Source organism: Cavia porcellus, unplaced genomic scaffold, assembly GCF_034190915.1.
Source record: "Cavia porcellus strain 051 isolate PalLab524CR breed Dunkin Hartley unplaced genomic scaffold, mCavPor4.1 scaffold_8, whole genome shotgun sequence".
NCBI classification, from domain to species: domain Eukaryota; kingdom Metazoa; phylum Chordata; class Mammalia; order Rodentia; family Caviidae; genus Cavia; species Cavia porcellus.
This window is the reverse complement of record NW_026947491.1, coordinates 89,993,638-90,021,557: the sequence shown is the minus strand read 5'-3', so window position 1 is coordinate 90,021,557 and position 27,920 is coordinate 89,993,638. Positions and strand designations below refer to the sequence as shown.

Sequence of the window (27,920 nt, the reverse complement as noted above, 5' to 3'; positions counted from 1 at the left end):
GTTTCATGGCAAAGTGTGACCCAGTTCTGGACAATGAAACATGGGGAGAAGCCAAGCATGGTGGAACATTCCTGTAACCTCAACTACTCAGGAGGCTGAGGCAAGAGGGTTTCCAGGTTCAAGGCCAGCTTGGGCAACATAGTGAAGGTCTATAAAATAAAGTGCTGGGTGTGTTACTTGGTGCTAAAGTGTTTTTCTAGCATCTGTGAGGCCCTGGTTCAATTCCAAATACTGCAAAAAGCAAGTAAGTAAGCAAGCAAGCAAACAAACCGTCCACACACACACAACAAAAGAACCATGATCTGGAGAGCTTTGGAAGTTTTCTTATGATTATAGAGGAAACACTAGAAGAAATACCCCTTCATACTTCCGAGCATTGCTGTGCTGAGATTATGTGGCAGGCATCTTGTGCCCTCTCTGCCTGTCTTGGTTACTTTCTCTTGTTGCTGGGACAAAACACCCAACACCCAAAATGAAGGAAGGAAAGGTTTATTTAGCTCAATGTTTGTGTAAGTTTCAGTTTATAATCAACTGGCTCCAAGGCAGGGTTGTGTGGCTAAGGGGCAGCTGTTCATAGCAGCACAATGAAAAGGGCAAAAGAGAAAAACATACCTCGCCTTCCTGCTTATATAGTATACTGGCTCCGCCCCTGGGTGGGTGTAGCACTCACACAGCCAATCTCAGCACTAGACAATGAACCAATCATACCAGTGCTAGATGATCAACCAATCAGGGCTAGATTCAGCTGCAGCCCAAAGGCCGGTTCTCCCATGACTGCATGAAGCTTTGGGAAGTATCCAAACGCAAATGATAACACTGCCCAAGGATAAAGCAATGGCAAGAAGGAGACAAATGAGTCCCCAGAAAAGAAGCCACCGTGATAAAATGTCACAGTGTAGCTCATGCTGCCTTGGACTTCTCAGTCTGTGCAGCAAGAAGTTTTCTTATCGTTTAGACCAGCTTGAGAGAGGCTACTTTTGGTATTTGAAGCCAGGAACATCCCACCGGATCCCCCTGCTTTACTTAAAAGAAGAAACCAAGTGTTTCAGGGGACAGAAATCTGTCAGTGTGACCTTGCACATCCCTGTAATCCCAGCACTCAGGAAGCTGAGGCAGGAGGGTCACTTCAAGTTTGAGGCCAGCCTGGGCTACACAGTAAATTTAAGGCTGGCCTGAATGGCATAACAAAACCCTCTCTTGAAAAAAAAAAAAAAAAAAGGAAAATTTGCTTCTGTTTGCAAATTCTCAATCTGGTGACAAACAGGACCACAACCATCTTCTCCAGAACCTTGGAACAAATTAAGTTTGTGAACCAAGGCACCACTGTAATGACATGAAATGTGCTTTGTATATAAAATTGTATTTGTTCTCCTATGTCATAAAAGTTGGATATAAGAAACTCAACTCTGTTTCCTTGAGCTGTGGATGAACTCACTGGCCAGCTTCTTGCGGGTTAATCTTCTATGGATCTGAGCGACTTTGCTTGTCACAGTGAGCCTGGCCCGGCTCCCGTGCTGTCGAGAGCAAAACCAGCTGGGGAAGCGGGACCTGACATTACGCAAGCGTTGCTGCCACACAGAGCGTGTATGCTTTGGATCTGAACCACGTCGGCTTCTCGGGCATCAATTATTGGCTCCGGAAAGCATCCCTAGACTCAAAAGCCACAGTTGTGGGCGTGGCCGTAGATGACTGACATGGAGCCCAGCAAACCGAGAGGTAAGACCCGCCTCGAATGTGGGTGGTACCAACCAACAGGCTGATAGCCTAGACGGCATAAAAAGGGACCGAAGGAGCCCTATGCCCAGTTTTGGAGGCTCCGGTCTTGGATGTTGACTTAGATGTTGGATTCCAGTTTCTTCAGCCTCCTCTTAGCGACCGTACAGGGAACTCCCAGGCCTCTGACTTCGGAGCTGCATCCTTGACCCCTCATGTTCCGTGGCTGATAAACCTGCCTAGGAAGTCCCCTGGGATAGAGATACTTGTAGCTCCCTTTGGTTCTATTCGTCTAGAACCCTAATGCAACATGCACTAACAGTACGTATTTGTGGGGTATGAGGTGCCACTTCCCCGCATTTATGCAGGGGGTGAATGTTGCTAGGTAGCATTCTCACCTCCTAATCGAAGTTTCTCCTGTCTCTTCTCAGACCTGTGCTTTGCCATTGTCCACTGTACTGGCCACCAGCCCCTAAGGTGTCACCTGGCTGTAGGACACCACACCGTTCTCGCCTAGGGAAGCTCACTCGACCCCATCTGGCTTTTCTTTTTGGAATCCAGCAAAGCGTCTCAAACCCAGGTGTGAGCTGGAGAGGTGGCAACTCCCAAGTGCAAAACACTTCGTCGTCAGGCAGAAAGTACAGACTTCCGGGGTCTCAGCTCAGGGTCTTTCCACTCGCTTGAACGAAGGCAGACAGGTTATTTAAACTATGTCTCAGAGCTGGGCATGGTGGCGCATGCCTGTCATTCCAGCACTTGGGAGGCCGAGGCAAGAAGATCCTTGCGAGTTTGAGACCAGCCTGGGCTACAAAGTGAACTCAAGACCAGCCTGAATAGCATAGCGAGATCTCAAAAAGACAAAAACAATAATAAATCAATAAACTGGTTAATTAATAAACTGTGTCTCAGCAGCAAACCAGCTGGTGCACACAACTGCAGGTAAATGTCAACTGTGGTTATTATTAAACAAATGGCTCAAAAGGGAGTCCACCTGTTGGCTTCGGGGTGCTGCGCAAACCTCACAGCACCACACGGAGTGGCTGGAAACCAGAAGACCAACGTCCAAAGGCAACAGTGAAGACCAGAGCTCCTGGCACTGGGGATTTAGCTCAGCGACATAAGCGCCAGCCTGGCAAGCGCTAGATCTTGAGTTCCAAGAGAAAAAAAATGACCAGAGCTCCGCCAGAGAAACGCCCCCGGCCTTCTCCTTCTTCCCCTTGTCATTCCATCCAGGCTGCAAGCCGATTGGCTGGGCCTTCCCTCGTCAGGAAGCCCATCGTCCAATCACACGCAGGACTGTGCCGCACCAATCAGCTAACGTTGTTATTCAAAGCGACGCCACAGGCAATGCAGAAAAAGCAAAAGGAGGCAAGGATGAGCTCATCGAGCACAAACTCCGCCTCCCCGAGGGGAGGGGACCGCGAGTCAGGAGCCACGAGGGCAGCCCCGAGAGGGCCCGGCCCCGGGGAGCGGCAGCGCCAGCCCTCGCCCCAGGGCCTCCCAGGCCGCGCAGGGGGCGCCCGAGTGCCGGCTCAGTTCGCTCCGTAGACCTAAACGGCCCCCACGCCGCTGTGTCCGGACTGGGGATCCAGGGCGGGCCCGGGTGGGGGTGCTGGCCGATCGACGGGCCGGGTCACAGTCTGATTCCTGCATCCATCAGATGCGTTCTGCTGGAGCGCCCCGCGGGAGACCAGGCCCGGGAGCTGGGTCGCTGGGTGCGACTGCGCCCCGGGCGCTGCGCTCCTGTCCCCCGCGCCTCCCGTGCGCGTGCATCGCTGCCCCGGAGCCAGTGACTGCGAACCCAGGCCCCGAGCCAGGAGGAAAACGGGGACCCCCCCCAACCCCAAGGTGTAAGCAGAGCCTCCAGCGATGCGAAACTAACACGGCCTGCAAGGGGCCCTTCCCGCGTGGCCAGCGAGTTCTGCAGACACGCACCGCCCCTGGGGTGCTGCTGGGTTAGGGTTAGGAGCCACCCCACTACCCCTACCCTGAGGTGGGGGTTGAACCGGGACAAGGCCTCCACCCCAGGCGGCATCCCCAGCCCTGGGAGCCATCCAAGAGGGGACTTAGCATTCGGGATTTGGTCACTCAGGGGATGAGAAATCAGACTGGCTGGGCGTGGGGGTGCATGCCTGTAATTGCAACACTCAGGAGGCTGAGGCAGGAAGGTCGCTGCAGATTTGAGGCCAGTTTGTGAATTCAACACCAACCTGAAATGCATTGAGAGACCCTGTCTCAAAAAAGAGAAAATTAAGAAAACGAAATTAGGACTTCATTTATAAAATCATAAAAGGAGGAACTATTTAAAGTTTAATACATGGGCTGAGAAATCACGTCCTGGGAAGCCGCCTTCCGGAGCCGGGGCGGGGGTGAAGTCAGCCCCCCCCCAGCCCTTCCCCTTGGGCAGGGTTTCACTCTGCTGTCCCCGGACGGAAAGGACAGGATGGAGGACCGGGGAGCACAGGCCGAGGCACAGAGCACAGGGCCCAGGAAAGGCAGAGAGGCCGCTCCTGGTCCTTCCTGTGGCAGGAGAGGGACCCGGGTGGCCGGAAGGGCGGGGCCCAGGCACAGCGGCAGGGCTGGCGGGCGGGGAGCGGCCCTGCGGGGGCTGGGGAGGCCGGGGAAGGCGCCTGGGCGGCCGGTTCCTTTCGGCCACGACGTGTGGGTGCTGCGAGGAAAGCCAGGCCCCTCGCCGAGCCAGGGTCACCCCTTTTCGTATCTGTATTTTGAGACAGGGTCTGGCTATGCCTCGAACTCACGGCGATCGTCCTGCCTCAGCCTCCCAAGTGCTGCGAGTCGAGGTGCTCACCAGGACTGGCCAGGTCCTTGCCCTACCCTTACCAGCGCTTTCCGTGCCCAGCGTCCACACCTCGGCTCTGCTGTGTCCTTTGAAGGGCAGAGACCTTGTTCAAGGTTGGAGCAACAGCACCCCCCAGTGGCTGAGTTGTAGGATAGCAAGAGATGCGGGGGCTAGAGGGGGCGCGGCCTCTGCGCTGTCCTCCAGGGCAGCCGCGGCCCCTTTATTATTTATTTTGGTCTTTTTGAGACAGGGTCTCGCCGTGCAGCTCAGGCTGCCTTGAGCTCACTTTGAAACCCAGGCTGATCTCGAACTCGCCACGATCCTCCTGCCTCAGCCTCCCAGTGCTGGGATGACAGGAGCGCACAGCCACACCCAGCTGCCCCTCTGCCCCTTTGGCACCGAGGGTTGAGGACCCAAAGTGGCAGGGAGATCCGGAGTCAGGTCTCTCCCTTGGCCATGGTCGCTGCTGCCTGTTGCGAGGTCCACGGGCTGTGAGGTGGCCCCTGTGGGTCACCAGCGGTCACTGGCAGCTCCCTTCGGAAACTAATGATTTCTCAGGGGCAAGAACGCTGTCCTAGCGATTTGGAAATGTGCAGATGACTGCGTCACTGTGCTGCATAAACATGGGTGTCCGTTCCTCCTAGTTAACTCTGGCACGGGACCCCCTCTGCCTTCGGCCACCCGCTCCAGTCTGTCTGTGTGCTCTGCCTTCTTAGGTTTGTTTTTTTGAGCCAGGGTCTCTCTGTGTACTTTAGACCAGCCTCGAACTCAGTGTGAGCCCAGGCTGACTTTGCACTTGCAGCAATCCTCCTGCTTCAGCCTCCTGAGAGCTGGGATGCAGGTGCATGCTGCCACACCAGACTCTAAAGTCAGAAGTTTTGGGACTCGGGGCTGAACTCCTAACTTTGCTGCAAGCAAACAGGGAAAAGAACAGGACGCTGGCCCTGGGACGAGAGCTCTGGGATGTGACCCCCAAAACACCAGCAACCACAGCAGAAAGGCATGGGACTGTGGTCCCAGGAAAGACAGCCCACACCCTAGGAAGGAACACTGGAAAATCCTGGCTCCTGTACAGACCAATACCAAAAATACTCAGGACTACTCAAAAACAAGAAAACAAACAGCCTGGTTTAGAAACAGGCGAATACCACTGTGGGGACACCCGCCTGTCATCTCAGCACTCGGGAGGCTGAGGCAGGAATATTGCCACAGGTTTAAGGCCAGCCTGGGTTACATAGCACAGACCCTGTCTCGGAAAAAAACAAAACCCAAAAATGAATAATTGTCTTTTTGTGCCTGATTTATTTCATTTAGCACTGTGGTCTTAGGATCCAGCCCTTTTCCTGCAAATGACATTTGGTTCTTGGTGGCAGTGAAATACTCCATTGCGTGTCTATACTGTGTTGTTTTTTACTTGTCTTTACTAGTACGTGTTGCAGTGCACAACCTTGGTCATGGGACCTGGTCCACACACACATCTTGATTTCTTCTATACCTGTCCCCTCCTCTCTGGGATGTTTCATATTATTTTTATTTTCTTCTATAAATTATTTCTAGTTTTGTCACGTGACTTAAAAAATTATTTCTCCTTTGCTCATAAGAGACCACGAGCTATTGAAGCTCACGTGTCTGACTTATTAACATTCAGTTGTCAGAGTACATCCATCCCTGACATGGCTCAAGTTTGCCCTTTGTGGCTAGGTAGTGCTCACTGGGGTTCAACACTTTACATAAAAACATAATGCTACACATTTTTTGTCCATCTGTTGGCAGACATATTGGCGGCTTCCAAGATTCAGCTACCAGGACCTGCATTCTACAGACGTGTGTGGCGGGCATCACTGCAAGGCAACGTCTTTGTAACTTTGGCTTTCTTGGCAATGAGATTCAGATTGGCCCTGAACTCTGTGATCCTCCAGCCTCAGCCTCCTGAGTGCTGAAATTACAGGGACGGGCCACCATGCCTGTCTGGCTCCTCTTGTGGCACTGCTGTGGCAGCCTCCATGTCCCAAATTTTTCAAACCATTTCCCTTGGATGGTCACATTTCCTTGGAGAATAAGCCAGAGGTTCTGAGGTACCAGCTGCGGGAATGAGATGTTGGCCCCGCAGTCAGCTCGGGGGACACTGTTCTCGGACTCCCCGAGCTGCTTCGGAAGGTGTGTGCTCCACATGGACATGTTTTTTTGCAGTCTTCCCAACACACCACAGTTGGCAGGACCGGGCCGTGGGCCTTAGAGACAAGGAAAATTCATTGAATTTGCTTCCAGGGAAACATCCAGCCAGGCATGGGGGAAGGCTGAGGCGGGAGGATCTCAGGTCATCCCAGGTGGTTTAGTGGCTAGGCCAGCCCCGAGCCAGGGTCGGGCGGGCGTCCTCATCGGGGTGGCCTGGCCCGGGGTAGGCGGCGTGCAGGTGGCCGAGCCCGGCGCTCCAGCTGCTGAAAGCCGGGTGCCCCTGCTGGGGCTGTGTGCCCGGGACAGAGAGGACCTCCTTGCCCATTGGGAGGGCAGGGGCCAGGCGCTGCAGGGTGGCCTCGCTGAACTGGTAGGTCAGCTTCCTGCGGACCTTGGTCACCTCCCCGGTGCGGCCGTAGTTCCGCAGAGCCCGGGCCATCTTCTGGTAGGTCATGGGCTTTCGGTTGCCTTTTCTCCTGCCCCACAGCTCGGCGAGCCGCTCTTTGTTCTTGGACACGAACTGGAAGACGCCTCTGGCCCTGTCCACCCACTGGATGCAGGAGGCCATCTCGGGGTCGCACAGCGACTCATGCAGGTACTCGAACAGCCGCGGCTTCCTCCGGCCTGCAGGGAGACAGAGTGAGGCTTGCGGGAGGGCACGGCAGGCTTCTTGGGAGGGACCGGGGCTTTGGGGGGGTGTTTTTGGAAACAGGGTCCAGCTGTGTCCTTCAGCCTGGCCTTGAACTCACTGGGAGCCCCAGGCTGGCCTCGGATGTACTGCGGTCCTCCTGCCTCGGCCTCCCGAGTGCTGGGCCCGCAGGATTTGCTGAGCGACTACTTCGGGACAGGTTTCCCTCCAGCTCTCTCCCCTCAGGACAAGGGCACTGACAGCATCTCCCTGTGGGACACGGAGGTCAGACGAGGGTTTGGCCCGTGGAAGTCTCATTTGTTGGGAGGGCGGGGCCAAGCCCTGGTTTTCTCTGCTGGGAAGGGGAGACCAAGGGCTTTCAGCACAGCTGACCAATGTCAGGCCCGAGGACAACCTCAGACTTCTACCGAGTGAACCGAAAATCTGCCAGTTATGGAGAGGCGTCGCCCACCTGGAATCCCAGAATTTGGGAGGCTGAGGCAGGAGGATCCCAAGTTCAAGACCAACCTGCGAACTTAGCAACATGGTGACACACTAAGGGTCTACATTCAATCCACAGTAGTTCAGTAAAAAACAATAAAATAGCTGTCTCAAAAGCCATTTCCGTGGGGCCAGGGGTGTGGCTCAGCAGCTTGGTGCCTGCCTAGCAAGTGAGGTCCTGAGTTTGATTCCCAGTACCCCAAAAAAAGTCATTTCCAGGAAGCGGGTCATTTGAAGACGCTTTATTCAAATAAGTGTAGTCAAATGAGTTCAAGGCTATGATACACTTTGTCAGATGGGAAACACGATTCAGACAGAAAGTAAGATTAGGTTAGGGGAATTCCCAGCAACTTGGGTAGAGATGGCTACTCTTGTGGGCAATCCCGGCACTCAGCAGGCCGAGGCAGGAGGGTCACCGCGAGTCTGAGGCGTTGCTGGGTGTGTGTGTGTGTGCGTGCGTGTGGCGCCCCACTTACCTCTTCCGCCCCTTGGCTGGGACAGTGTGGGGGCCCCTGGCTGATGTCCAGCTGTGCTCTGCAGAGATGGGTGAACATTTCCTTCAAGATAATAGAAGTCCACAGCACTGTTCTGCACAAATAATATCTCACTGTTAGACTGGGGCTGGCCGCGCTGTTCTATAAAATAAGCAGTGAGGTGACATGCTTTTGCTGGGGGTAGCAACACACGCACCTGTACTCCCAGCACTGTGGGAGGCTGAGGCAGGCGGATGATGCGTCCCAGACCAGCCTCAGCCACTTCTATATATATTTTAAGGGTGCAAATGTAGCTCAGTGCTGAGGCCCTGGGTTCAAACCCCAAAATAGGGGAAAAAATATATTTTTCACAGTTTCTGTAGCAAGATGCAAACATATGTCAAGTAGTTTTTGCAGTTTTTGCTCATATTGTTCTAATTACAGAAACTTTGGCAAGGCAAGCTCAGCTCATGCTGATTACCAGGGTTGTTTTGTTTCTTTTGTTTTTTTGAGACAGGATCTTGCTCTGCAGCCCAGGCTGGCCTGAAACTGGAAACCTTCCTGCCTCAACTTCCCAAGTGTTGGGATCATAGGCACGCACCACCTTGCACAGCTCCCTTCTCCATTTTGATGCAGGGATTTGAGAAGCATCATTTTCGGCGCCCACTTGTGACTCTAGATTTAGTTGATAGAACTGTATTCCTTCCCTGCAAGTTTCCAAACGCAGTGTGCAGAGATGCAGCCGCAGACATTCAACTCAAATCAAGTCTCTGCTCAGCCATGGTCAGCGCTGGGCTGCTGGCCAACCTCCCCACTTTAGCAGCTGTGAACAGCTCTTTCCAAGGAAGAGCCACAGGCAGGGACAGCCAGGCTGGAGAGTCTCAGCCAGCGCCCCAAAGCTCCCCCTGAGAACCACGACCCCTTCCACCCACCCACACTCTTGTTAGTGTCACAAAGAACAGTCAACGCCGCACCTGTTTAAGGTGCCTCTTTTTAAAAAGCATACAAAAGCCATGCATGGTGGTGCACACCTACCGTCCCAGCACCAGGGAGGCTGAGGCAGGAGGATCACCTCAAGTTCAAGTCCAAACTGGGCTGTTGAGAGACTCTGACCCCCCAAAAAATTCCCATTTAGATCCCACCCTGCTAGACTGCTTGGTAAGGCAACCACTAGAAGAAAACAGTGTGAAAGAGTACAGAAAGCACTCAGAAGGCTGAGGCAGGAGGGTGACAAATTTGAGACCAGCCTGGACTCCACAGCCAGTTCCAGGCCAAATTTGGATGAATAACAAGATCTTATCTCAAAAAACAAAACACAAAGCAACTCCATCGGCAGAGAGATGGACATCTGCCTCTGAAGGCGGCTGCTAAATTGTGGTAAATTGACCCAAACCATGGAATTAACTCAAGAAAGAAAAAAAAAAAAAGCCAGGCACGGTAGTGCACACCTGTGACCCCGCCACTAGGAAGGCTGAGGCAGGAGGAATGACTCATTAGTGTGGAACCGTATTCTGGAAAGACTGCCATGCAGAGAGAGCCAGTGTGGGGCTGCAGGCCGGTTCCTGCCACTGTCTTTTTTGGGGTGTTGCAGGTTTCCGGGTCACTGGGCAGCTCAGGAGAATCGGGGCAGCTCCCTGCAGGCCGGGCACAGGGATACCAACCAGGATGGATCGCCAGCTGGCGATGGAGACGGGGTCCTCTGCGGACAGCACCCCGGGGCTGGTGCTGAGCGGGGTCCAGTGGTTCAGCAGGGCCAGGCAGCTCCTGTAATCTGCACAAAAGCAGACAGGGAGGCTGAGTGTGCCTGTGTGCGCAGATTCTCCCGCCTCAGCCTCCTGTACACACACCACACACAGCACGTGCACACACATAGTCTCAGTGCACACACAGTCTCAATACACACAGTGTGTGCACACAGCACACACATACACAGCACACACACACACTCATAGCCCGCCTGCCCCTTCCTACTGCACTACTGTGAGTAGCTGAGACCCCGGAGTTTGTATCCTGAACTCTGCAAGCCTCTGCAGTCACCGCTCATCCGAGTAGCCAGGCTGCATCCCGGCTGGGGGAAGCGGTGGGTTGTTTAAAACCCATTCTGTATACAGACAGCCCTGGTTTAGGGAGGAGCTTGGGCCCTGAGTTCGGGACCTAGACCAGGTCGTTAATGAATGGGTCACTCTATGAGGTGCCACGTGCAGCACCAAGGCTGCGGTTGGGGGACACAGTGGCCTGGCTTTTATCTGCGTAACTTACACACAGCACTGAGATGCATGACAGAACAGGAAGCTGCAGCCCTGCCCTGCACGGTGCGGTCAGCAGAACACTGAGCTGCACGGCCAAGGTGCGCTGTGCAAAAACAGACCCTGAACCGGGTGTGCGCCCGGAGCCCCAGCACTCGGGAGACTGAGGCAGAGGCTCCCGAGAGTCCTAGGCCAGCCTGGGCTACACCGTGAGACCCAGATCCTGCCTGAAAAAGCTACAGGAAAAGTCAAAGTCGAGTGGCCTGCTGCAAGCCTGACCAGGGAGGTCGTTAAGACAGCAACACCTGTAGCTGTGTTAGATAAATAGACACCAACCAGACCAACAGACTGTTGGGGATTTTGGTACCGGGACTGAACCAGGGCTTCACCCTGAGCCTTGGGCTTGTATTTCGAGACAGAGACTGAGTCCCTATCCTGCCCGGACCCTCCCACCTGGGCCTCCATGAGTACCAGGACTGCGTTTGCACATGCCCTGGCCCACTCTGCTTTGTTTTGAAGCAGGGACTCCCTTTGCCACCCAAGCCAACCTCAAACTTGGAACCCTCCTGTCTCAGCCTCCTGAGTCCTGAGATTATAGGTGTCAACAAGAGACTCTAAATAATAATCTTAATGCCTGTAATCCCAGCACTCGGGAGGCTGAGGCAGGAGGATCACTGCAAGTTCAAGACCAGTCTGGCCTACAAAGTGAGCTCAAGGCTGAACTGCATAGGGAGACCCTGTCTCAAAAAGACAAAAATAAATACTAATATTACATCTACAGTTCCTGAAGTTTTGTGTGGGAAACTCATCCCCCTCCCCAGTGCCTCAGCTCTAACCCAGGCCCTTTTCAGTGAGCTACACCCTCATCCTTTTTTAAAAGTTTGAGACAGGCTTTTGCTAAATCATCCAAACTGGCCTCAAACCTAGGTCCTCCTGCCTCAGCCTCCTGAGTACTAGGACTGCAGGCACTCCAACCACGCACGGCCGGTCACTACCCTTCCACATGGGACCAAGCACTGCAGAGGGCGCACGGCTTCTTACCTGGGGAGGAACTTGGATCCACGGTGGAGTGCTGCCTCAGGACCTCGAAAGCATCTTCGAACGCCTGCCCCAGCCTGTCCTGGTCAACACAAGCCTGCGTGCACAACGTGGAGTTACCAAGCTGCCAGTGAGGTTAGTACTCCTGAGAGAAAGCGGCGTGGCGGTTGGTGCACACCTGTCACCCTAGCGGGGGAGGCTGAGGCAGGAGCATCGCCATAAAGTCCCAAGCCAGCCTCTCCTACATAGCAAGATCCTGCCCCAGGATCCTGTGAGCCAAGCATGATTGATCTAGGGAAGCCAACTCAGAAAAAGAGGTCAGCAAAATGAGACTAAAGAAAGAAAAAGATACAGAAAGTATCTTAAGTGGAACAGAATTTGTCAATCATTTAAACAAACAAAATCATCTTAATTTCAAAAATACATCCCAGACTCAAAACTGAGCTATGATACTGGGCAAACCACACCAGACCTTTTTCATGTGATCCAAACACTGTGTTTGTCAAATAAAGGGGTGCAAAGATTTTCACGTATCCACTTACCATGCTTCATCAATAAACTGAAGACCCTAAAAAAGTTAAACAATGAAAAGACAGAGTTAGGGACACCTCCAGTGTGCCCTAAGCCTGTGCTTCAGGGTACCCCAGGGCATTTGTACAACATCACAGAAACCAAGGACACCCTTTGAATTCTCTGTGAATTGTATACATTTTTGTTCTGCAGGATTTCCCAGGAGCCATTCTTGGCTAGGCTACATCGCAGCCTCTTAGCTGGAGCCGCCCCACACCAAATGTCTGCAGGATGCTGGTGTTGCTGTGGGTGCCCATCTCCAACCCAAAGCCTCCTGTGCTTTGAGAACTCAGGGTTACCAAGTCAAGGCCAGCCTGAACTGCATAGCGAGACCTTGTCTCAAACAAATAAGCAAATTCCAAAGCCTCTTTGCCTTCTGAGAATCTGGTAGAAGACTTGTTCTCGTCCCATGAAATCCAGACTTGTGTAATTCAAGAAAAATTCAGCTCACGAAGGCAGTTCCAGGACTCCCTTGAGTCTTGGATTCAATCTTAGTTCTCAGGCGAAGAGTCCAGGGTGGTGGGCAGGCCTGTGCCCCCAGCACTCCCGGAGGCTGAGGCAGGAGGATCGCAAGTCTGCGATCTGTAGCCTCTGCTACATTGTCCATCGCCTGGGCAATATAGCAATTTGGTGACTCGGTTTTAAAATTAAAAATAAACAGGGGCTCGGCCTGCAGCCCAGGCGAGGTCCTGAACGCAACTTCAGTACTGCAAAAGCAAAATGGCCAACTCTGGTCTGTGAGTTCACGTGATCTGCTTTCTCATTCTTCTAGATTTTTTTCTCCAAATAAACAATTATTGCAGAGAGAGATGCCTCTTATTCCTTTTCATTCTGTTTCCTACAAGGCTGGCAAATAGCATGATAAGGAAGACTGTACCTCGGTGGGCCCAGCAGTACCCACTTCACTGAAGAAGCCCAAAGCCCATTTATGGGAGCTCTTGGTTTGTCACCCTGCCAAGTCAAACCCAAGCCTTCTGTGTTTAACCCTCAGCGGGTGCTGGTCTCTGCATCCACACCGCAGCTTTGTGGAATCTCTAGGTCAGATCAGTTAAAAGGAAAACCTGAAGCCACGTGTGGTGGTGCACACCTGTCATCTCAGCACTCGGGAGGCTGAGGCAGGAGGGTCTCGGCAATCTAGAGAACAGCCTGGGCCACAAAGTGAGCTCAAGGCTAGTCTGAGCTGCGCAGCGAGACTCAGCCTCAAAGAGACAAGAAAAAAAGGAGTGTGAGAAGAAACCCGTCCGTCTGTGTGCCCCCTGACCAGCATGGGTGCTTCAGAAGCTGCGGCTCAGGGCACCTGCAAGCCTTCGTGCTCTGGGTGTTTGGTAGAGAGGTACGAGGGACGGCTGCACGGTGAGAACACCCCACCGCACTCCTCCCGAGCTGCAAGCTGAGACGGAAAAGCGTCCTGCCAAAGCGACTGTTCCCTTCGGGGGCTGAATGAGTACCCCAGGAGGCTGTGACAGGAGGGTGCCAAGGGGCGCTATCCTGGAGAAGGCAGCCACACACTCACCAGAAAGCAGGCAGCCCTTTCCCCAGACGTCTCATCCAACCGCGCTCTGGCCGAGGCTGGCACTACCGTCCAGGTCCCGGGCAGCCTGTGCTAAATAGCTGTTTTTGAGGAAGTGCCGCAGAAGGGGAATTTTTTAAAAGCTACAGTGTCTTCAGAATGTCTCCTGCCCAGGGTGGCTGGAGACAGCAGGACTGCTATTCTGAAGGGGGGATGAGTGCAGTGAGTGTCTTCTGGGACCCAGTCCTGGGCCGGGGCCTGTGAGCCCCAGCTTCAGCTCAGACAGAGCAGGTCACACTGCAGCTTTGTTAGGCCCTCACGCAGCGTTCACCTCTCCCAGGTATGGCCCCTGCACTGTCTTCCCATCCCCGTTTCCCCAAGGCAGTCTCTGTACCGGGAACAGAACCCAGGGTCCCGGGCACACCAGGTCGCTGTGCCTCTGCCACCGACCCACAGCATCCACTTTCTCTCTTTGCAGGCAGGGTCCTGTTGAGTGGTGGCTGGCCCGGAAGCTGCGGTTCTCCTGCCTCAGCCTCCCCTGTTGGCCATACTCCTTTTAAGTCCCAGGCTCATGCTGCCTTCCTTGGGGATCTTAAAGGATCCTAAGGATTCCATGCAGCCACTGAAGACTTTTCCTCAAAGAAGAGCTGCTCAGCTATGCATGGCCGTGCAGGGGGCTGTGCAGGCTCCTGAGTGGGTCACCCAGGAAGCTGAAGCGGGAGGAGCTCCCGGAGCTCGAGGTCAGCCTGAGCTACACAGTGAGAACCTCTCAAAAGCAAGAAGAAAAAGGAAAGAAGTGAAAGGAAAGGGTGCGAGCCCCGGCCTGCTCACGGAGCTCCTGACCCTCGGCGCGGCCCTGGTGGCCGTTCGGCTCGAAGGCGCTCTCGGCGCCCTGCAGCCTCGGACCCTGGCTCAACTTGGCGGCTGTGACGAGTGTGGAACCCAGAACCCAGAACCCAGCCCCGCCCCACGTACCTGCCACGGGAGAAGGGAGCCCATGGAAGTCACACTGCAGAGTCAGTCCGGGAGCAGCAGGGGTTAAATAGGCGCACATCTGGCCTGGGGCGAGGGCGGGAGGCCGGGACCACGGCAAAGCCAGGCGCCCTACGCTGCAGGTGCCCGCCCATCTGGGCTGGGCTATTGTTTGGGGCCGGGCGCTCTGCAGCCAATTTGTCCTGCAAATGTAGGGGCTGGGCTGCCTTTGGAGATGCAGATTGTCAGTGACAGGTGAGCACACTGCTTAGCGTCAGCTAAGCACTGAATCCACTCATTGGAAGCCCGGCTTGTGGCTGGCTGGGAGGCTGAGGCAGGAGGGTCTCGGGTGTGGTGGTGCATCCCTGCCGTCCCCTGGGAGGGAGGAGGAGGAGGCAGGCACCTCCGGCAGCCTGGGCTCCCCTTTTCTGAGCCACCTTCTGTCTTTTTTCTTTCTTTATGAGACTGGGTCTCTCTCTGTAGCCCAGGCTGCCCCTGAACTCAAAGTCATCCTCCTGCCTCAGCCTCCCGAGTGCTGGGATGACAGGCATGGGCCACCATGCCCGGCTACCAAGGCATCTGATTTCAGTTGGTTCGTTCATTGGGTGACTATGTAACCTACGTTTCTGAGGCCGGAATTGGGCATGGTCCTGTGTCCGGGAGCAACAGCTATGAACAAACTCTAGTAAGAAGGAAAAAGAGCGTCCTGATGGACGTGTTTTGAAATTTTGTTGTTTTTTTCCTTTCTTTTTATCCTTAAATGAAATGGATTTGAAAAAAAGAACCAAAAAAGTGGTCACCACTCCTAGCACTTGGGAGGCTGAGGCAGGAGGGTCACTGCACGCCTGAGGCCAGCCCGGGCGAGAGTGAGACCCTGCGTCCCTCTGGCTTGGAGTCCGCACTGAGCCGCCCGTGGACGGGGCTCACAGGCGAGCGTGTGAAGTGAGGATCCCGGACCCAGCATTTCCAGGGCCGGGCTCCTCGTAGCGGGGTGCAGGGAGCCTGGCCCTGTGGCTTCCTGCCAGTGCTCTGGGATTGCTAAGTGTGCATCTTGTCATATTCAGTCAATACAGGGTAGAGACCTGAAAACCTGGCCCAAGAATAATGGGCGATGGAGCCCAGGCCGCCCACGGTGACTCTCGCCCTCCTCCCTCACAGGGGACGGCAGGGATGCACCGCCACACTCCACACCCTCTTGCCTCAGCCTCCCAGCCAGCCACATGCCTGGCTTCCAATGAGCGGATTCAGTACACTGGCAAGTGGTGTCTCCAGAGTGTCATCCGCAAGGTGTTCTCCCCCCACCCAAGGTGTCAGTCACCTTGAGGAGTTGGCAGTGGTCCTGTGTCATCCCAGCCCTCGGGAGGCTGCTGCCTAGGCCTGCGGCCAGGGGAGGCGGAGTAACACATGGAGCCCAGCCCTGGGCTCCGCCTTCCGGAGACTGGACTCGGCTGGCAGTGGCCGTAGGACCCGGGCGTGGGGAGGTAGGGGACAATTTGAAAAGATGACACACCAGTCTTTGTGGCATTTTGGAGGTCAGCACTATTCCAGCCTGAGCGGTGGAGCACACCTGTCATACCTGCTCTCTGGGAGGCTGAGGCAGGAGGATTGCACATTCAAGCCCAGCATGGGCAATTTAACAACTTTTCTCAAAGAACAAACAAACAAACATCTAGTCCCTGGGAATCTGGTGAACACCAGGGTCCCTTCCCTGGATGACGCCTTCTTCACCCAACTTCCTACAGAGCCCTCAGCAGTCCCTGCAGGAGCCCTGCTGCATGGCACCCCGGGGACATGGGGACATCTGTCAGGAGGCACAGGGCAGTTGGGGGGCGGAAGAGCCAGGGGAGCCCGGGCTTTCACAGCTCCCTGGGCAGACGGGAAAGTGTAGAGTCCAGGAACAGATGGACGGAGCCAAGCCCTTTCTAAATCTTTACTTCTGTGACATTTGTCTTTACCTTGGTACTAAGGACTAAGCCCAGCACCCTGAGCAGCATCCCCAGCCCCTTTTTATTTTGAGACAGGGTCTCACTAAGTTGCCCAGACTGGCCTCAAAGCTGGTGATCCTCCTGCCTCAACCTCCCAAGTAGCTGGGATTCTGAGGCTCTCAGGAAGACATGGCCTTCGACTGAGAGACATCTGGGGGTCCAGTGAGCACGTGGAGATGAGTGCAGGCTGGGAGGGCGGAATGCTCGCGCCCCACCTCGCAGGAGAATTGCAGGGACGTCACCCTCGCCTGAATCACTGCGTGGAAGGTCGTCATCACAGATCACTGTGACACCTGTGAAGACAGCTGCGGCCCATTGGGAAAGGATCTTGAACACCTGCTCCGTGTGATCCCAAACACCTGTCATGTACCTGGTGACTGTCCGCCGGAGCGAGTTAATTGTGAATGTTTTTTCTTTTTGTTTTGAGAGCTTGTCTCGCTGTGCAGCTCAAGCCGGTTTTGACCTCACAGTGATCTTCCCGCCTCACCTGCCAGGTGCTGCCAGGTGTGCGCCACCCCCTGCGGCTCATCGCCCGTATTCTTTTTTTTTTTTTTTTTTTTTTTTTTTGATCTTTTTGAGACAGGGTCTCACTATGTAGTTCAGGCTGGCTTTGGGCTCACTGTGTAGCCCAGGATGATCTCAAAACTGCAAGAATCCTCCTGCCTCAGCCTCCCGAGTGCTGGGATTACAGGTGTGTGCCACCACGCCCTGCCTTCATTGCCTATACTCCGATGGGACTTTTATTTATTTATTTATTTATTTTAACTTTTTAAACTTTTTACCAGGGATCGAACTCACGACCGCCTGCTTGCAAGGCAGGTGCTTATGCCGCTGAGCTAAAGCCCCAGCCTGGGATTTTTATTTTGTGTGTGTATCTGCATGTGCTACCAGTTACTAAAAAAGGAGTCTCAACTGGGCGTAGTGGTGTATGCCTGTGATCCCAGCACTCAGGAGGTTTAGGCAGGAGGACTGCTGCCCGTTCAAGGCCAGCCTAAACCCTAGTGAAGCCCCACCTCAAAAAAGACCATAGACATAGCCAGCGAGGCATGATGGCACATGCCTGTGATCACAGCACTTGGGAAGCTGAGGCAGGTGGATGGTTCTAAATCTGAGGCCAGTTTGAGCTACAAAGTGAGTCTAAGTCCAGCCCGAACTGCATCGTGAGATCTTGTCTCAAAACAAACAAACAAACAAACAAACAAACAAGACCATAGACAAATAAATAAGAGATCTCAGTGGGCATGGTATAGCACGTCTGTGATCCCAGCACTCAGGAGGCTGAGGCAGGAGGATTGCTGTGAGTTCAAAGCCAGCCTGCGCTACATAGTGAGTTGAAGGCCAGCCTAACCTGCAAGACAAAGTTTAAAACTGAGCTTAAAATTGAGGACAATGGTGCCTCCGGCTTTGCCCTGGTGGAGGGTCACTGCTGAGTCTACTGGGTCTGCAGGGATGCTGGGATGGTCTCTCTAGCTCCGGGAGGAACACTGCTGGAATTTTGACTAAGATGGCATTAAATCTGCATGATACTTTTGGATGTGTGTCCTTCTGACTTCACTGGCTCTGTGTGTTCAGGGACAGGGGACACCATTCTGCTGCTCCTGTCTTCTTTAATCTTCTCAGAGCACAATAAAACCTGGGCTTGTGAGCTCGGTTCATTCCAGAACCTCACATGTAACCAAAGGGCTTGTGTAACAAAGTGAATGCCCCTAAGAAACCATCGAAACAATGATTCACTCTACAACCCCAAAATAGTCACATAAAATGATCACAACCCTCCTGCCTCAGCCTCATCGGAGCACACAAAATAGTAAAGCTAATGCAAAATATAAAGAAAAGTAAACAAATCAGCCTGCACTTAGCTTTGAAAACCCTGGTGACTGGCGTGAGGGAGGTAAGAGGTGGGCTGCTGTGCTGGAAAGCTTCCACCATCACCGGCAGAGCCGCCGGCTGTCGGCTGCATGGAATCTTTATCCTTCTGTGCAGCGCTGAAAAGATCCTCCCCGGGGGCACGTGTTTGGCCTACTTTGAGGATTTTGCCGAAATGAAACGTTGCATCACTGCTGAACAGATGCACTGCCACGGCCTTATCTGGGTGCTTTTTTTTTTTTTTCTTTTTTTGTCTTTTTGAGACAGGGTCTCACTATGCAGTTCAGGCTGGCCTCGAGCTCACTGTGAGCCCAGGCTAGTCTTGAACTCACAGTGATCCTCCTGCCTCAGCCTCCCGAGTGCTGGGATGACAGGCATGAGCCACCATGCCCGGCTCTGGGTGCTTTTTCTACAAAACTTTGCATTTTAGCTCCCTAGTTTCATCTGAGGTGAGGGAATGCTCAGCCCCAGTCTCTTCCGCCTCCTCTGCAGAGGAGAACTCCATAACCGCTTGCTCAGAGAGACAGACAGAGAGACAGAGACAGAGACAGAGACAGAGACAGACAGAAACAGAGACAGAGAGGAGAGACAGACACACAGACAGAAAGACAGACAGATGGACAGACAGAGAGAAGCCACTATCTGAGTCGTGACCACGTGGTTTTGATGCCCACACTACTTGTGTTGCAAAACACTGCTTGTTTATCAAGTGAAAATGTATTAGGGCCAGGCATCACAGCACACACCTGTAATCCCAGCACTCAGGAGGCTGAGGCAGGAGAACTGCCCTGCCTTGGTGCCATTTTGGGCTACATAGTGAGTTCAAGGCCAAGCTGGACTACATAGTAAAAGCTTATCTCAAAAAAAAATAAATAGGATGCATTAGAAGTGTTCCTCATCTTCCCGAGCATTCACTGAGCAAGCTCCTGCAGCCCAAGATTGCACTGTACTGCAGCTTTCTTTGTAGAGATCTTCTTTGTTAGGGCATACCTACATACTGAATTTTTTTTGATGCTATTATAAATGGTTTTGTTTTTCTAATTTCTTTTGGTTTGATTATTATTATTATTATTAATTTGCTTTTTCTTGACACAGTGTCACTGTCAGGCTGTTGTCAGGCTACTTACTATGTAGCCCAGGCTGGCTTTGAACTTGCAGTGATCCTCCTGCCTCAGCCTCCAAGTGCTGGGATTCCCGGTGTGCACTGCTACACCTGGTGTGCGGTGGCTCCTGGCATATGGGGAAGCTGTGGGCACTCCATCCTGCTGCCTTGTGGCACTTGGTCACTAAGCCTAGGAGTCTCTTGGTGGCACTGTATGTGGAGGGTCAGGCCTCCTGTGAGCGCTGACGGTGGACTCTGGGCCTTCTGTCTGGACCCCTTATGTCTTCCTCAAGCCTGGTCACTCCGGCAAGTGCTCCCCGGATTCTGATGAGGAGGAGATGGTGATCCTTCTGGAACTGGGGGGAAGGCTTTTCCCCCATTTAGTAGGTGTTGGCTGTAGCTTTGTGGTAAACAGTTTTTATCAGATTGGGGTAAGGGCCTTTCCCTCTTCCTTTTGTAAAATTAATAATTGATTTTTTTTTTTTGGCTTTTTGAGACAGGGTCTTGCTCTGTAGTTCAAACTGACTTTGAACTCACTACATAGGTCAGGTTGGCCTTGAACTCACCAACTGGAGAGCTCCATCAATCCTCCCAGCTCAGCCTCCCGAATTCTGGGATTATAGGTGTGCGCCACCACACCCAGTGAGGTTAGGTCCTTTTATATCTATTTTTCTTCAAGGTATTTTTTTTCATGAATTGGTATTGAATTTTGTCATAGGTGTTTATGTTTTGTTTTGTTCTTTGAGCCAAGATTTTGCTAAGTAAATCAGGATAGCCTTGAACTCAAGGTGATCCTCCTGCCTCAGCCTCCTGAGTGCTGGGATTATAAGCATGAACCATCACTTTTTAAACTGGCATTTTATGTCTAATTTCTTACTAATTTCATCTAATCTTAGATTGATCTTTGTATCACCTGACAGCTGTTGGGTCCATTTTCCATGGTCTGTTGTGGTTTTTAAGGTACCTCTCCATCTGACATCCCAGCACTCAGGAGGCTGAGGCAGGATGATTGCCATGAGTTCAAGATCAGCCTGTGCTACACAGTGAGTTCAAGACTCTGTCTCAAAAAACAAAACATGAACACCCCCCCCCAAAGAAAAACTCCACATAATACACAATAAAACAAAACAAGGTTACTGTCACCCACATGAGCTTGTATCCCAGGTCTGACACTTTGTCCTCCTATTGGCCACTTCTGCAGCCCATGCTTGCTTGCTTGCTTTCTTTCTTTGAGACAGATTCTCATTGGTAGTCTAGGCTGGCCTTAATTCATGGGGATCCTCCTCCTCAGCCTTCCAAACTTTGGATTACAGATGTGTGTGTTTCAGCATAACTGGTGTGTATTGTTGATCTTTAAAAACAGCTGGAAGCTGCAAATAAAGGAAAAAATCTTTCCAGGGGTGATGGTGCATGCCTATAATCTCACACTCAGGAGTCTGAGGTAGGATTATGCTGAGTTTGAGGCCAGCCTGAACTACAAGAGCAAGACTCTGTCGAGAGAGAGAGAGAGAGAGAGAGAGAGAGAGAGAGAGAGAGAGAGAGAGAAATCTTGTCATGTATCATATGATGAAAATATTGTGAGAGTCTAATGCTCAGAGATTAGCTGAGCTCACTTTGAACAATTACTTGTTGCTATTATGTTGTATATCAGATAACAAAGGTTCAAACCGGGTGTGGTGGAGCACACCCATAATCCTAGCACTGCAGAGGCTGAGGCTGGAGGAGTGCTTGGAGTTTGAGGCTAAGCTTGGCTAAGCCTGACTACATAGTTGAAATCCTGTCCTAAAAACTTTTAATAGGGGCTGGAATTTAGCTCAGCAGCATAAGCACCTGCCTGGCAAGTGCAAGGTCATAAATTCAATCTCTGGCACCCCCCCCCAAACCTAATAATAAACTAAAACTAAAAATTAAAAAATAAAGTTTTGATAAGGCCACGCTGTGGACATCCCTGGGGAAGTTGGCTGTTTCTACCTGTGTGAAGTCGGGATTACCAGGGTCTGCTGTCTGGATAATCAATTTTTTTCCAGTCTGGTGATTCAATCCAGGACCTGCACACGCTAGCAAACACTATTCCTTTTTAGAAGCTGCCCAGCCTGGCCTGAATTTGTGATCCTCCTTCAGCCTCCTGAGTAAGTAAACCCAATTTAGAAACAAGTTTTGTTCTGGAAGAATGTACGTAAGTCTGACAAAGTGAGTTTTACACACCTGTGAGACACATGTACGGTGGCCATTGCTTCGGGGAGAGGGTTGTTTTTTGAGTATGTGGTTCAGGATGGCCTGAACTTGCTGTGTATTCCAGGCTGGTCTCAACTTCTGGTGATCCTCTTGCCTCAGCTTCCCAAATACCGGGATTACAGGTGTGTATCACCACAGGGATTAGACTATTGTCATCAGGGATTTGCAAGGAAAAACAGCTCAACACAGGGCACATAATTTACAGAATTATTTTATAATGGTCACCCAGAGAGTCAAATATAAAAGGAAGAGTACAGGAAATCTGTGTACACACTAAGACCCAAATAAACCAGCCGAGGGCCTGGATCCCATAGCAATGTCCTGCAGGAGTCCAGCAGGAGGCCTGGAGCCTGTGACAATGTCTCATGTGAGTCTGTTTCATGGATCTGCACTGGGAAGGCCCAAAGGTGAGCTGTGGAAGCTAACGTCTGCACCAGTGGGGTGAAGGAGCTGTGCCAGCAGCTAAGAGTCTGCACTGGAGCCGGGAAGTGATGCTCAAAATAAGGACCAGGGCTCCCCTGAAAACCACTACAGACATCCTCAGCAACAGCGAGGTCCAAGCTCCTCTGACAATGGAAACAGCTAAGTATATATCAGGAAGCCAGGGTGACAAGCTTCTCCTGGAGATTAAATGGCACATATCTTCCCCTCTGGAGCTGGGAGATAATGATCAAATTATGGGCAGAGCATCCCCAAAGTGAATCACAGCCACCCTCAGTGACAAGGTCCCGAGCTCCTCCGATAACAGCCAAGTTCATATCAGGGAAGCCAGCACAGCCAGCTCCTCCAGGAGAACCACTACCTCTTCCTCTCCAGGTCTCCTTTTTATGCTGGCCACAATCCTCAGGGGGGTCATCCACACTTAGCACTGTGCTGACTCAGTCCGGCTGGTGTTACAAGCTGGCCAGTGACCAGTCTGCCACAGGGATCTATTATTATTGTCATTGCTTTGTTACACAACTCAGTGCCATGCAGAATCAGAGGGAAACCTGAGCTTGTCCTCCTCCTGCAGCCACTCCCAAGGGTCCCACGGTGTGAAGGGAGCCAGCCATGCAAAGCCTGCTGCTTAGGTCCTTCCCCAGTTGTGTTTTGGTTGCTGTCACTGCAGGAACCCTGCTTCACAGGAGCTGGGATTGGAAGCAGGCTTTGTAGGGCTCCGAGGCAAGCCTGGGATACTCTGCTGGTCTTTACTCAAAATGAAGGAAGATTTGAGGTTGTCTCAAATATACATTATTTTGGTGGTGGGGGAAGAAAGAAGTACCAGGAATTGAATTCAGGACCTTGTATTTACCATGCAGGTGAACAGACACTTAGGGCCACCATTACTTGCAGTCTCAAACAATTGGTTCTCCTCTAACACCAAGAAAGCCAGTTCATCTGATTTATCTGCAGGAGGATCTCAGGTCCATGCTTCCGGGTAGGAGGTGTTTGGTGCTTGTGAAGCGAGTCCAAAGACTGAAAGTTTTCCAAAGCTGAGATCATGCAGCTGCTGGGAGAGAGAAGACCTGGCTCAACTTCTTTCAAAATCTCCACCATGCCTCAAATGTCAGAACTCCCAGTGTCCCTTCATCACCCCCATCGTTCCAGTTCAGCTTTGAATTCGGCCAGTTTATCCTCGAACTTGGACACAGTTGCTGTTCTCTGAAGGGCCAGGCTGAGCTCACTGCGTAGGTTGATGATGTCACAGAGCAAGTTTTGCGAGCCATTCTGTGCCACTGAAGTGTGCTGCACTGGTGATAATTTTTCTAAACCAATCAGTCAATCTCTGGAGCATCTCATACCTAAAAATCTCTGGCTAGATAATTTAATCGCATCCTGCAAAACCATCGTTAAGTGCAGGTAACGTTTTTTGGCCAGCTGCTGTTTCTCTACAGATTTACACTCAAAAGGGATCTTTTTTACTCAAGCACTAAAACACACAAAGGCAGGAGGTGCCAAGCTGTGGCTGTGTTGGTTGACAACAGGAGGATGTGCACCCCTTGTGCACACCCTCCTGAAAAAATCTCCCACAAAAGCAAACATGGCGTCAGACGTCAGTAGACAGCCAACCTGAACTGCAGACCATGGTGACTGTCTTGGTTGCTTTCTTGCTCCTGAGATAAAATACCTGACACCCACACATTAAAGGAGAAGAAGTTTATTTCGGCTCACAGATTGTAGAGGTTCGGCCCATAGCTGGCTGGCTGCAGGACAGGGCAGCGTGGCAGAGGGACATCGCAGAGGAGAAGCAGTCCATGCAGGGCAGGCAGGCAGCGGCCAGCAACAGCGAGCCTGCCTTCCTCCTTTTCTTATATTTCATCCAGGCTCCAAGCCTGGTGGTGGGTGCCACCCACTCCCAGGGTGGCTTCTGTTACCCACACCCTGAACAATGCCAAACCAGTCAGTGGACTAACCTAAGCATCCCCCTTAGCCCACATTCACATACCTTAGACCCAGCCTCCTCTGGAGACCACAGCTAGGAGTACATGAAGCTTTGGGGGGCATTTAGACACAAGCTGTAACGGTGATCCCTTAATCTTTTCTAACCATTGTGCCTCAAAACTGCATCAATTCTAGCTAAGGTGCTACTCTCAGATGAAGGACTAATACCTGACTTACATGAAGAACTCCAAAAAATCGGATCCTTATCCAGTTCAAAAATGGGCATCTAAAATGAATAGACACCTCTCAGATCAAGAAGTATGAACAGCAAATAAATGCCATGAAGAAATGTTCAGCATCACTGGTCATTTGAGGAATGCAAGTTACAACAGTGCTGAGATTCTATCTCACTCCAGAAAAATGACTGTCATCGAGATGTTAACAATAATAGACGTTAGTGGGGATGTGGGGGAAAAGACCCCTTCTGCATTGCTGGTGGGAGCATGGACTGGTGCAACCACTGTGGAAATCAGTGTTGAGATTCCTCAAAAAAAAAAAAAAACTAGGATTGAAGTTCCTATTTGATTCATCTATTTCTCTTCTGGGTATCTTCCCAGAAGAATTGAAAACATCACACTACAGTGATATATGTGTACTCATGTTTATAGCAGCACAGTTTGCCAGATCTTGGAAACAACCCTAATGCCCATCAACTAAAGAATAGAAAAAAAAAATGTGGTATTTTTATACAGTGGAGTAATACTTGGCCATAAAGAAGGATAAACTGGAGATTTTCACAGGTAAATGGATGCAACTAGAGACCATACTCAGAAGTGAAATAAATAAGATCCACATGTGTAAACATTGTATTGTTTTCTTTGGTGTTAGAAGCTGAAAGAAACTATACATATATATTACATGATGTATGTACCATTGTTACTCCCTAATTATTGTGTTTTGAAATTTTGTTTCATTTTTTTCTCTTTAAAATAAAATAGATTTTTTAAAAAACCTAAAACTAGAAATTTCATTTGAGCTGACTATTCTTCTTGATATCTTCTCAAAAGAGTTAAAAGCATCACACCATAGTGATATGTGTATACTCATGCTTATAGCAGCATGATTTACAGTAGTTAAGTGTTAGAAATAGCCTGGATGCCCATCAACAGATGAAAGCATAAAGTGTGGTACTATATACAATGGAATACTACTCTGCCATAAAGAAAGATAAACGAGTCTTTTTTAGGTAAATGGATGCAACTCAAGGTCATAGAAACAAAGCTTGTATAAATGGGGAAGAGAAGAAGGGTTGAAAGGAGGGGAAGGGAATAGGAAAAAAGTTAAAATGTATTATGTACAGGTACAAATTATCTGTGATGAATGTGAACACAATGTATGCAGACACATACTAATAAAAATAAAAATGTAATTAAAAATAAATAAACACATAAACAGGGCCTGGGGTGTCTTCCTGTAACTGCAGCTCTTTCTGTGGGCATCTCAGGTTCCTGCTCCTTCACTGGGTCTCCCCTCTTTCAAAGCACCTCTCCGGAGCTATTTGCTTCTCACCCACTTTGGCTCAGGTTTGGCTGTAGATTTCCCAGAGCTGAGATCAAGACACACTTGCAGCTAATGAAAGGGCTACAGAGGAAAGTGGTAAATGAAACAGTGGACAGGCCACCGGCCAGCCTGTAGGAGCAGCAGATTCTGGCTTCAAGCCAACCCCAGCTCGTCACTTGCTGCTCACTGGTTCGGTCTGGATTTGAGTCTGCAAGCCCTGGGGTCTCTGCAGTGGAACCTCTCCACTGCTCATCTGGGCCTGCAGCTGCTTCCCAGGGCTAGCGTCACTGTCTCAGCTCCTCCCACTCCATCATGCAGTAGAGTCTCACAGGGAGCTCACAGTCTAGACCCTTACACGCGTGGTGACAGTGGGGTTTATACTCTTCTAAGGATACTGCTGACCTGACAGGAGGCAGAGTCTGGGCAGTGGTGCAGCCATGGGAGCTCGGTTTTGCTCCCCCTCTGCCTGCCTCATTGATCAGGCATTGATTGTGGTCTAGGGCCAGGAGCCTGGAGGATAGGATACCTCTGTATGTATGTAAACAGGGAGGGTTAACTCTTTTTCAAGCCAAGGTTGTATGGCCCAGGGTAACCTCAAACTTATGGCAATTCTCCCACCTCAGCCTCCTGAGGGCTGGTATGACAGGCATGCACAACCAGGCCCAGCAGAATTAGCAGTTTCCAAGGAAAAGAGAAAGTCCAAGAATCCACTGTTGGCCTCATGCATGCCAACGGGATGTTCTCGCGTCCAGGATGGTCCCCATTAGCTGAGGTTCACAGTGAGTCTCTGGAGACCTTGCTCAGGAGAAAGAAAGATTAGCCCCTGCTATGGATTAAAAACTGGTGGTCAACTTAACGCCAGCTGGATTAAATCACCATGTGCTGAGCGTAGATGCTCCACCTGAGGAAGGTTGCCAGCATAAATAGATGTGGAGATAGAGAAGCATTAATGCACTGAGGCATTGTGACTTCTCCTGGAGAGGCTCCTCACATGGAACACTGCTTCCTGGCTCCAGAGAGGAAGACGTGTGCCGCTTGGTCTCCAGGATGAACTCATCATACTGCTTCCTGGCACGTGCCCGACTGTGCTTGTCATTGGAGGAGCTCAGGGCCTCCGTGGCACTGAGGATGGCTGTGGTGCCTTTCAGGACAGCCCTGGTCTTTGTTGTGAGTGTGACTTCTCGGCTCCAGCGTAGAACCCTCATCCCACCAGCACAGCTCATTCACCCCACTGGCACAGACTTTCTGGCTTCCACCACAGACCTTTGGGCCTTCTCGGCACGGATCCGTAAAAGAGACTGGCGTGAGTCCTTCTTGTGGGCTCTGGACCTCCAGTTGGACTGGTGGGAGGCACTGTCATGAGCTCTGGGTTTTATCTGGACTCATGTGGGAACACTGCTGTGGGATTCAGGCCCTTGGTTGAATATTTTATGTCTTCAGTGTTGTGGACAGATTTCCTGCAGTTTCTTGTGTTAACTCTGGGTGACCACCATAAATAATATTATAAACTCTCTGTCCTGATTCTAATTGTTCTCCGCACAACCCCTGACTATAACAGTCCCTGCTCAGGACAATGGCTGGAAATCAAACCACCCTGGAGAGCCTCCTGGCAACAGGAATCTCCAGGGACACACAGCCCCCTGGGAGCCAGATTGGGGAGGGCCAGACACAACCGTGGCTGAAGACTTCAAAAATGGCAACAGTGGACTCGAGGACAGTGGCACACGCCTGTGACCTCAGCACTCAGGAGGCTGAGGCAGGAGGATCATGAGTTTGAGGCCAGCCTGGGCTACAGACCAAGGTAAACCCGGAAGCACACGTGCTGTTGTTATCCGTGGTGTGCTGGGCAAGTCCTGCGCTGGGCACTTCCTTGTTTGCCCTGGTTCAGCGCGGCCCTCAGCGCCATGGCACAGTGAAGGAAACCAAGGCACACCGCACAGAAGACCCACGTCCAGGAATGCACACATCACCCCTATCCATCCAGGGTCTGCCTGCTTCACCACTGCTGGGCCTTGTCAGGAAACGTCAGAGCAAGCAGACGTAGTCTGGTGCTGCATATCTCTAATCCCAGTGCTGGGGAGGCTGAGGCAGGAGGATCATCAGTTCAAGGCCCGCCTGAGCCCTGGCTCAAAAAAAGCCCCAAACAGCTGGTTTTCCTGATGATTCTGGGAGATCTTGGATTCCC

General features: G+C 51.7%; 1 protein-coding gene and 1 long non-coding RNA gene across 3 annotated transcripts; one reads left to right on the top strand and one right to left on the bottom strand.

Annotated features, from left to right (window-relative positions):
* Positions 1 to 473: 473 nt before the first annotated feature.
* Positions 474 to 14,100, bottom strand: Spic (Spi-C transcription factor). 2 transcript variants are annotated; one of them, XR_010049451.1, is made up of 7 exons: positions 13,658 to 14,100; positions 12,117 to 12,142; positions 11,578 to 11,671; positions 9,952 to 10,061; positions 8,294 to 8,405; positions 4,555 to 7,312; positions 474 to 3,027 (listed from the first exon to the last, which is right to left on the bottom strand). XR_010049451.1 is itself a non-coding variant. In XM_063255447.1 (6 exons), exons 2-6 carry the CDS (start codon positions 12,117 to 12,119, stop codon positions 6,846 to 6,848), a joined length of 786 nt encoding a protein of 261 aa, XP_063111517.1. In that variant the 5' UTR covers positions 12,120 to 12,142; positions 13,658 to 14,100; the 3' UTR covers positions 474 to 6,845. The 2 variants fall into 2 exon arrangements, 1 of the variants encoding a protein (XP_063111517.1); XM_063255447.1 differs by having other exon boundaries at positions 474 to 7,312.
* On the top strand, positions 6,532 to 12,922 carry LOC134477394 (uncharacterized). The gene is made up of 4 exons (XR_010049452.1): positions 6,532 to 6,670; positions 7,176 to 7,283; positions 11,464 to 11,709; positions 12,298 to 12,922. It is a non-coding gene; the product is annotated as an uncharacterized LOC134477394 (long non-coding RNA).
* Positions 14,101 to 27,920: the final 13,820 nt, after the last annotated feature.

Coding starts and splice junctions, on each gene's coding strand:
- Spic (XM_063255447.1), bottom strand. Junction 10,062..11,577: donor GGATCCAAGTTCCTCCCCAG/GTAAGAAGCCGT, acceptor GCTTTTGTGCAG/ATTACAGGAGCTGCCTGGCC. Junction 8,406..9,951: donor CCAGCTGGCGATCCATCCTG/GTTGGTATCCCT, acceptor TTATTTGTGCAG/AACAGTGCTGTGGACTTCTA.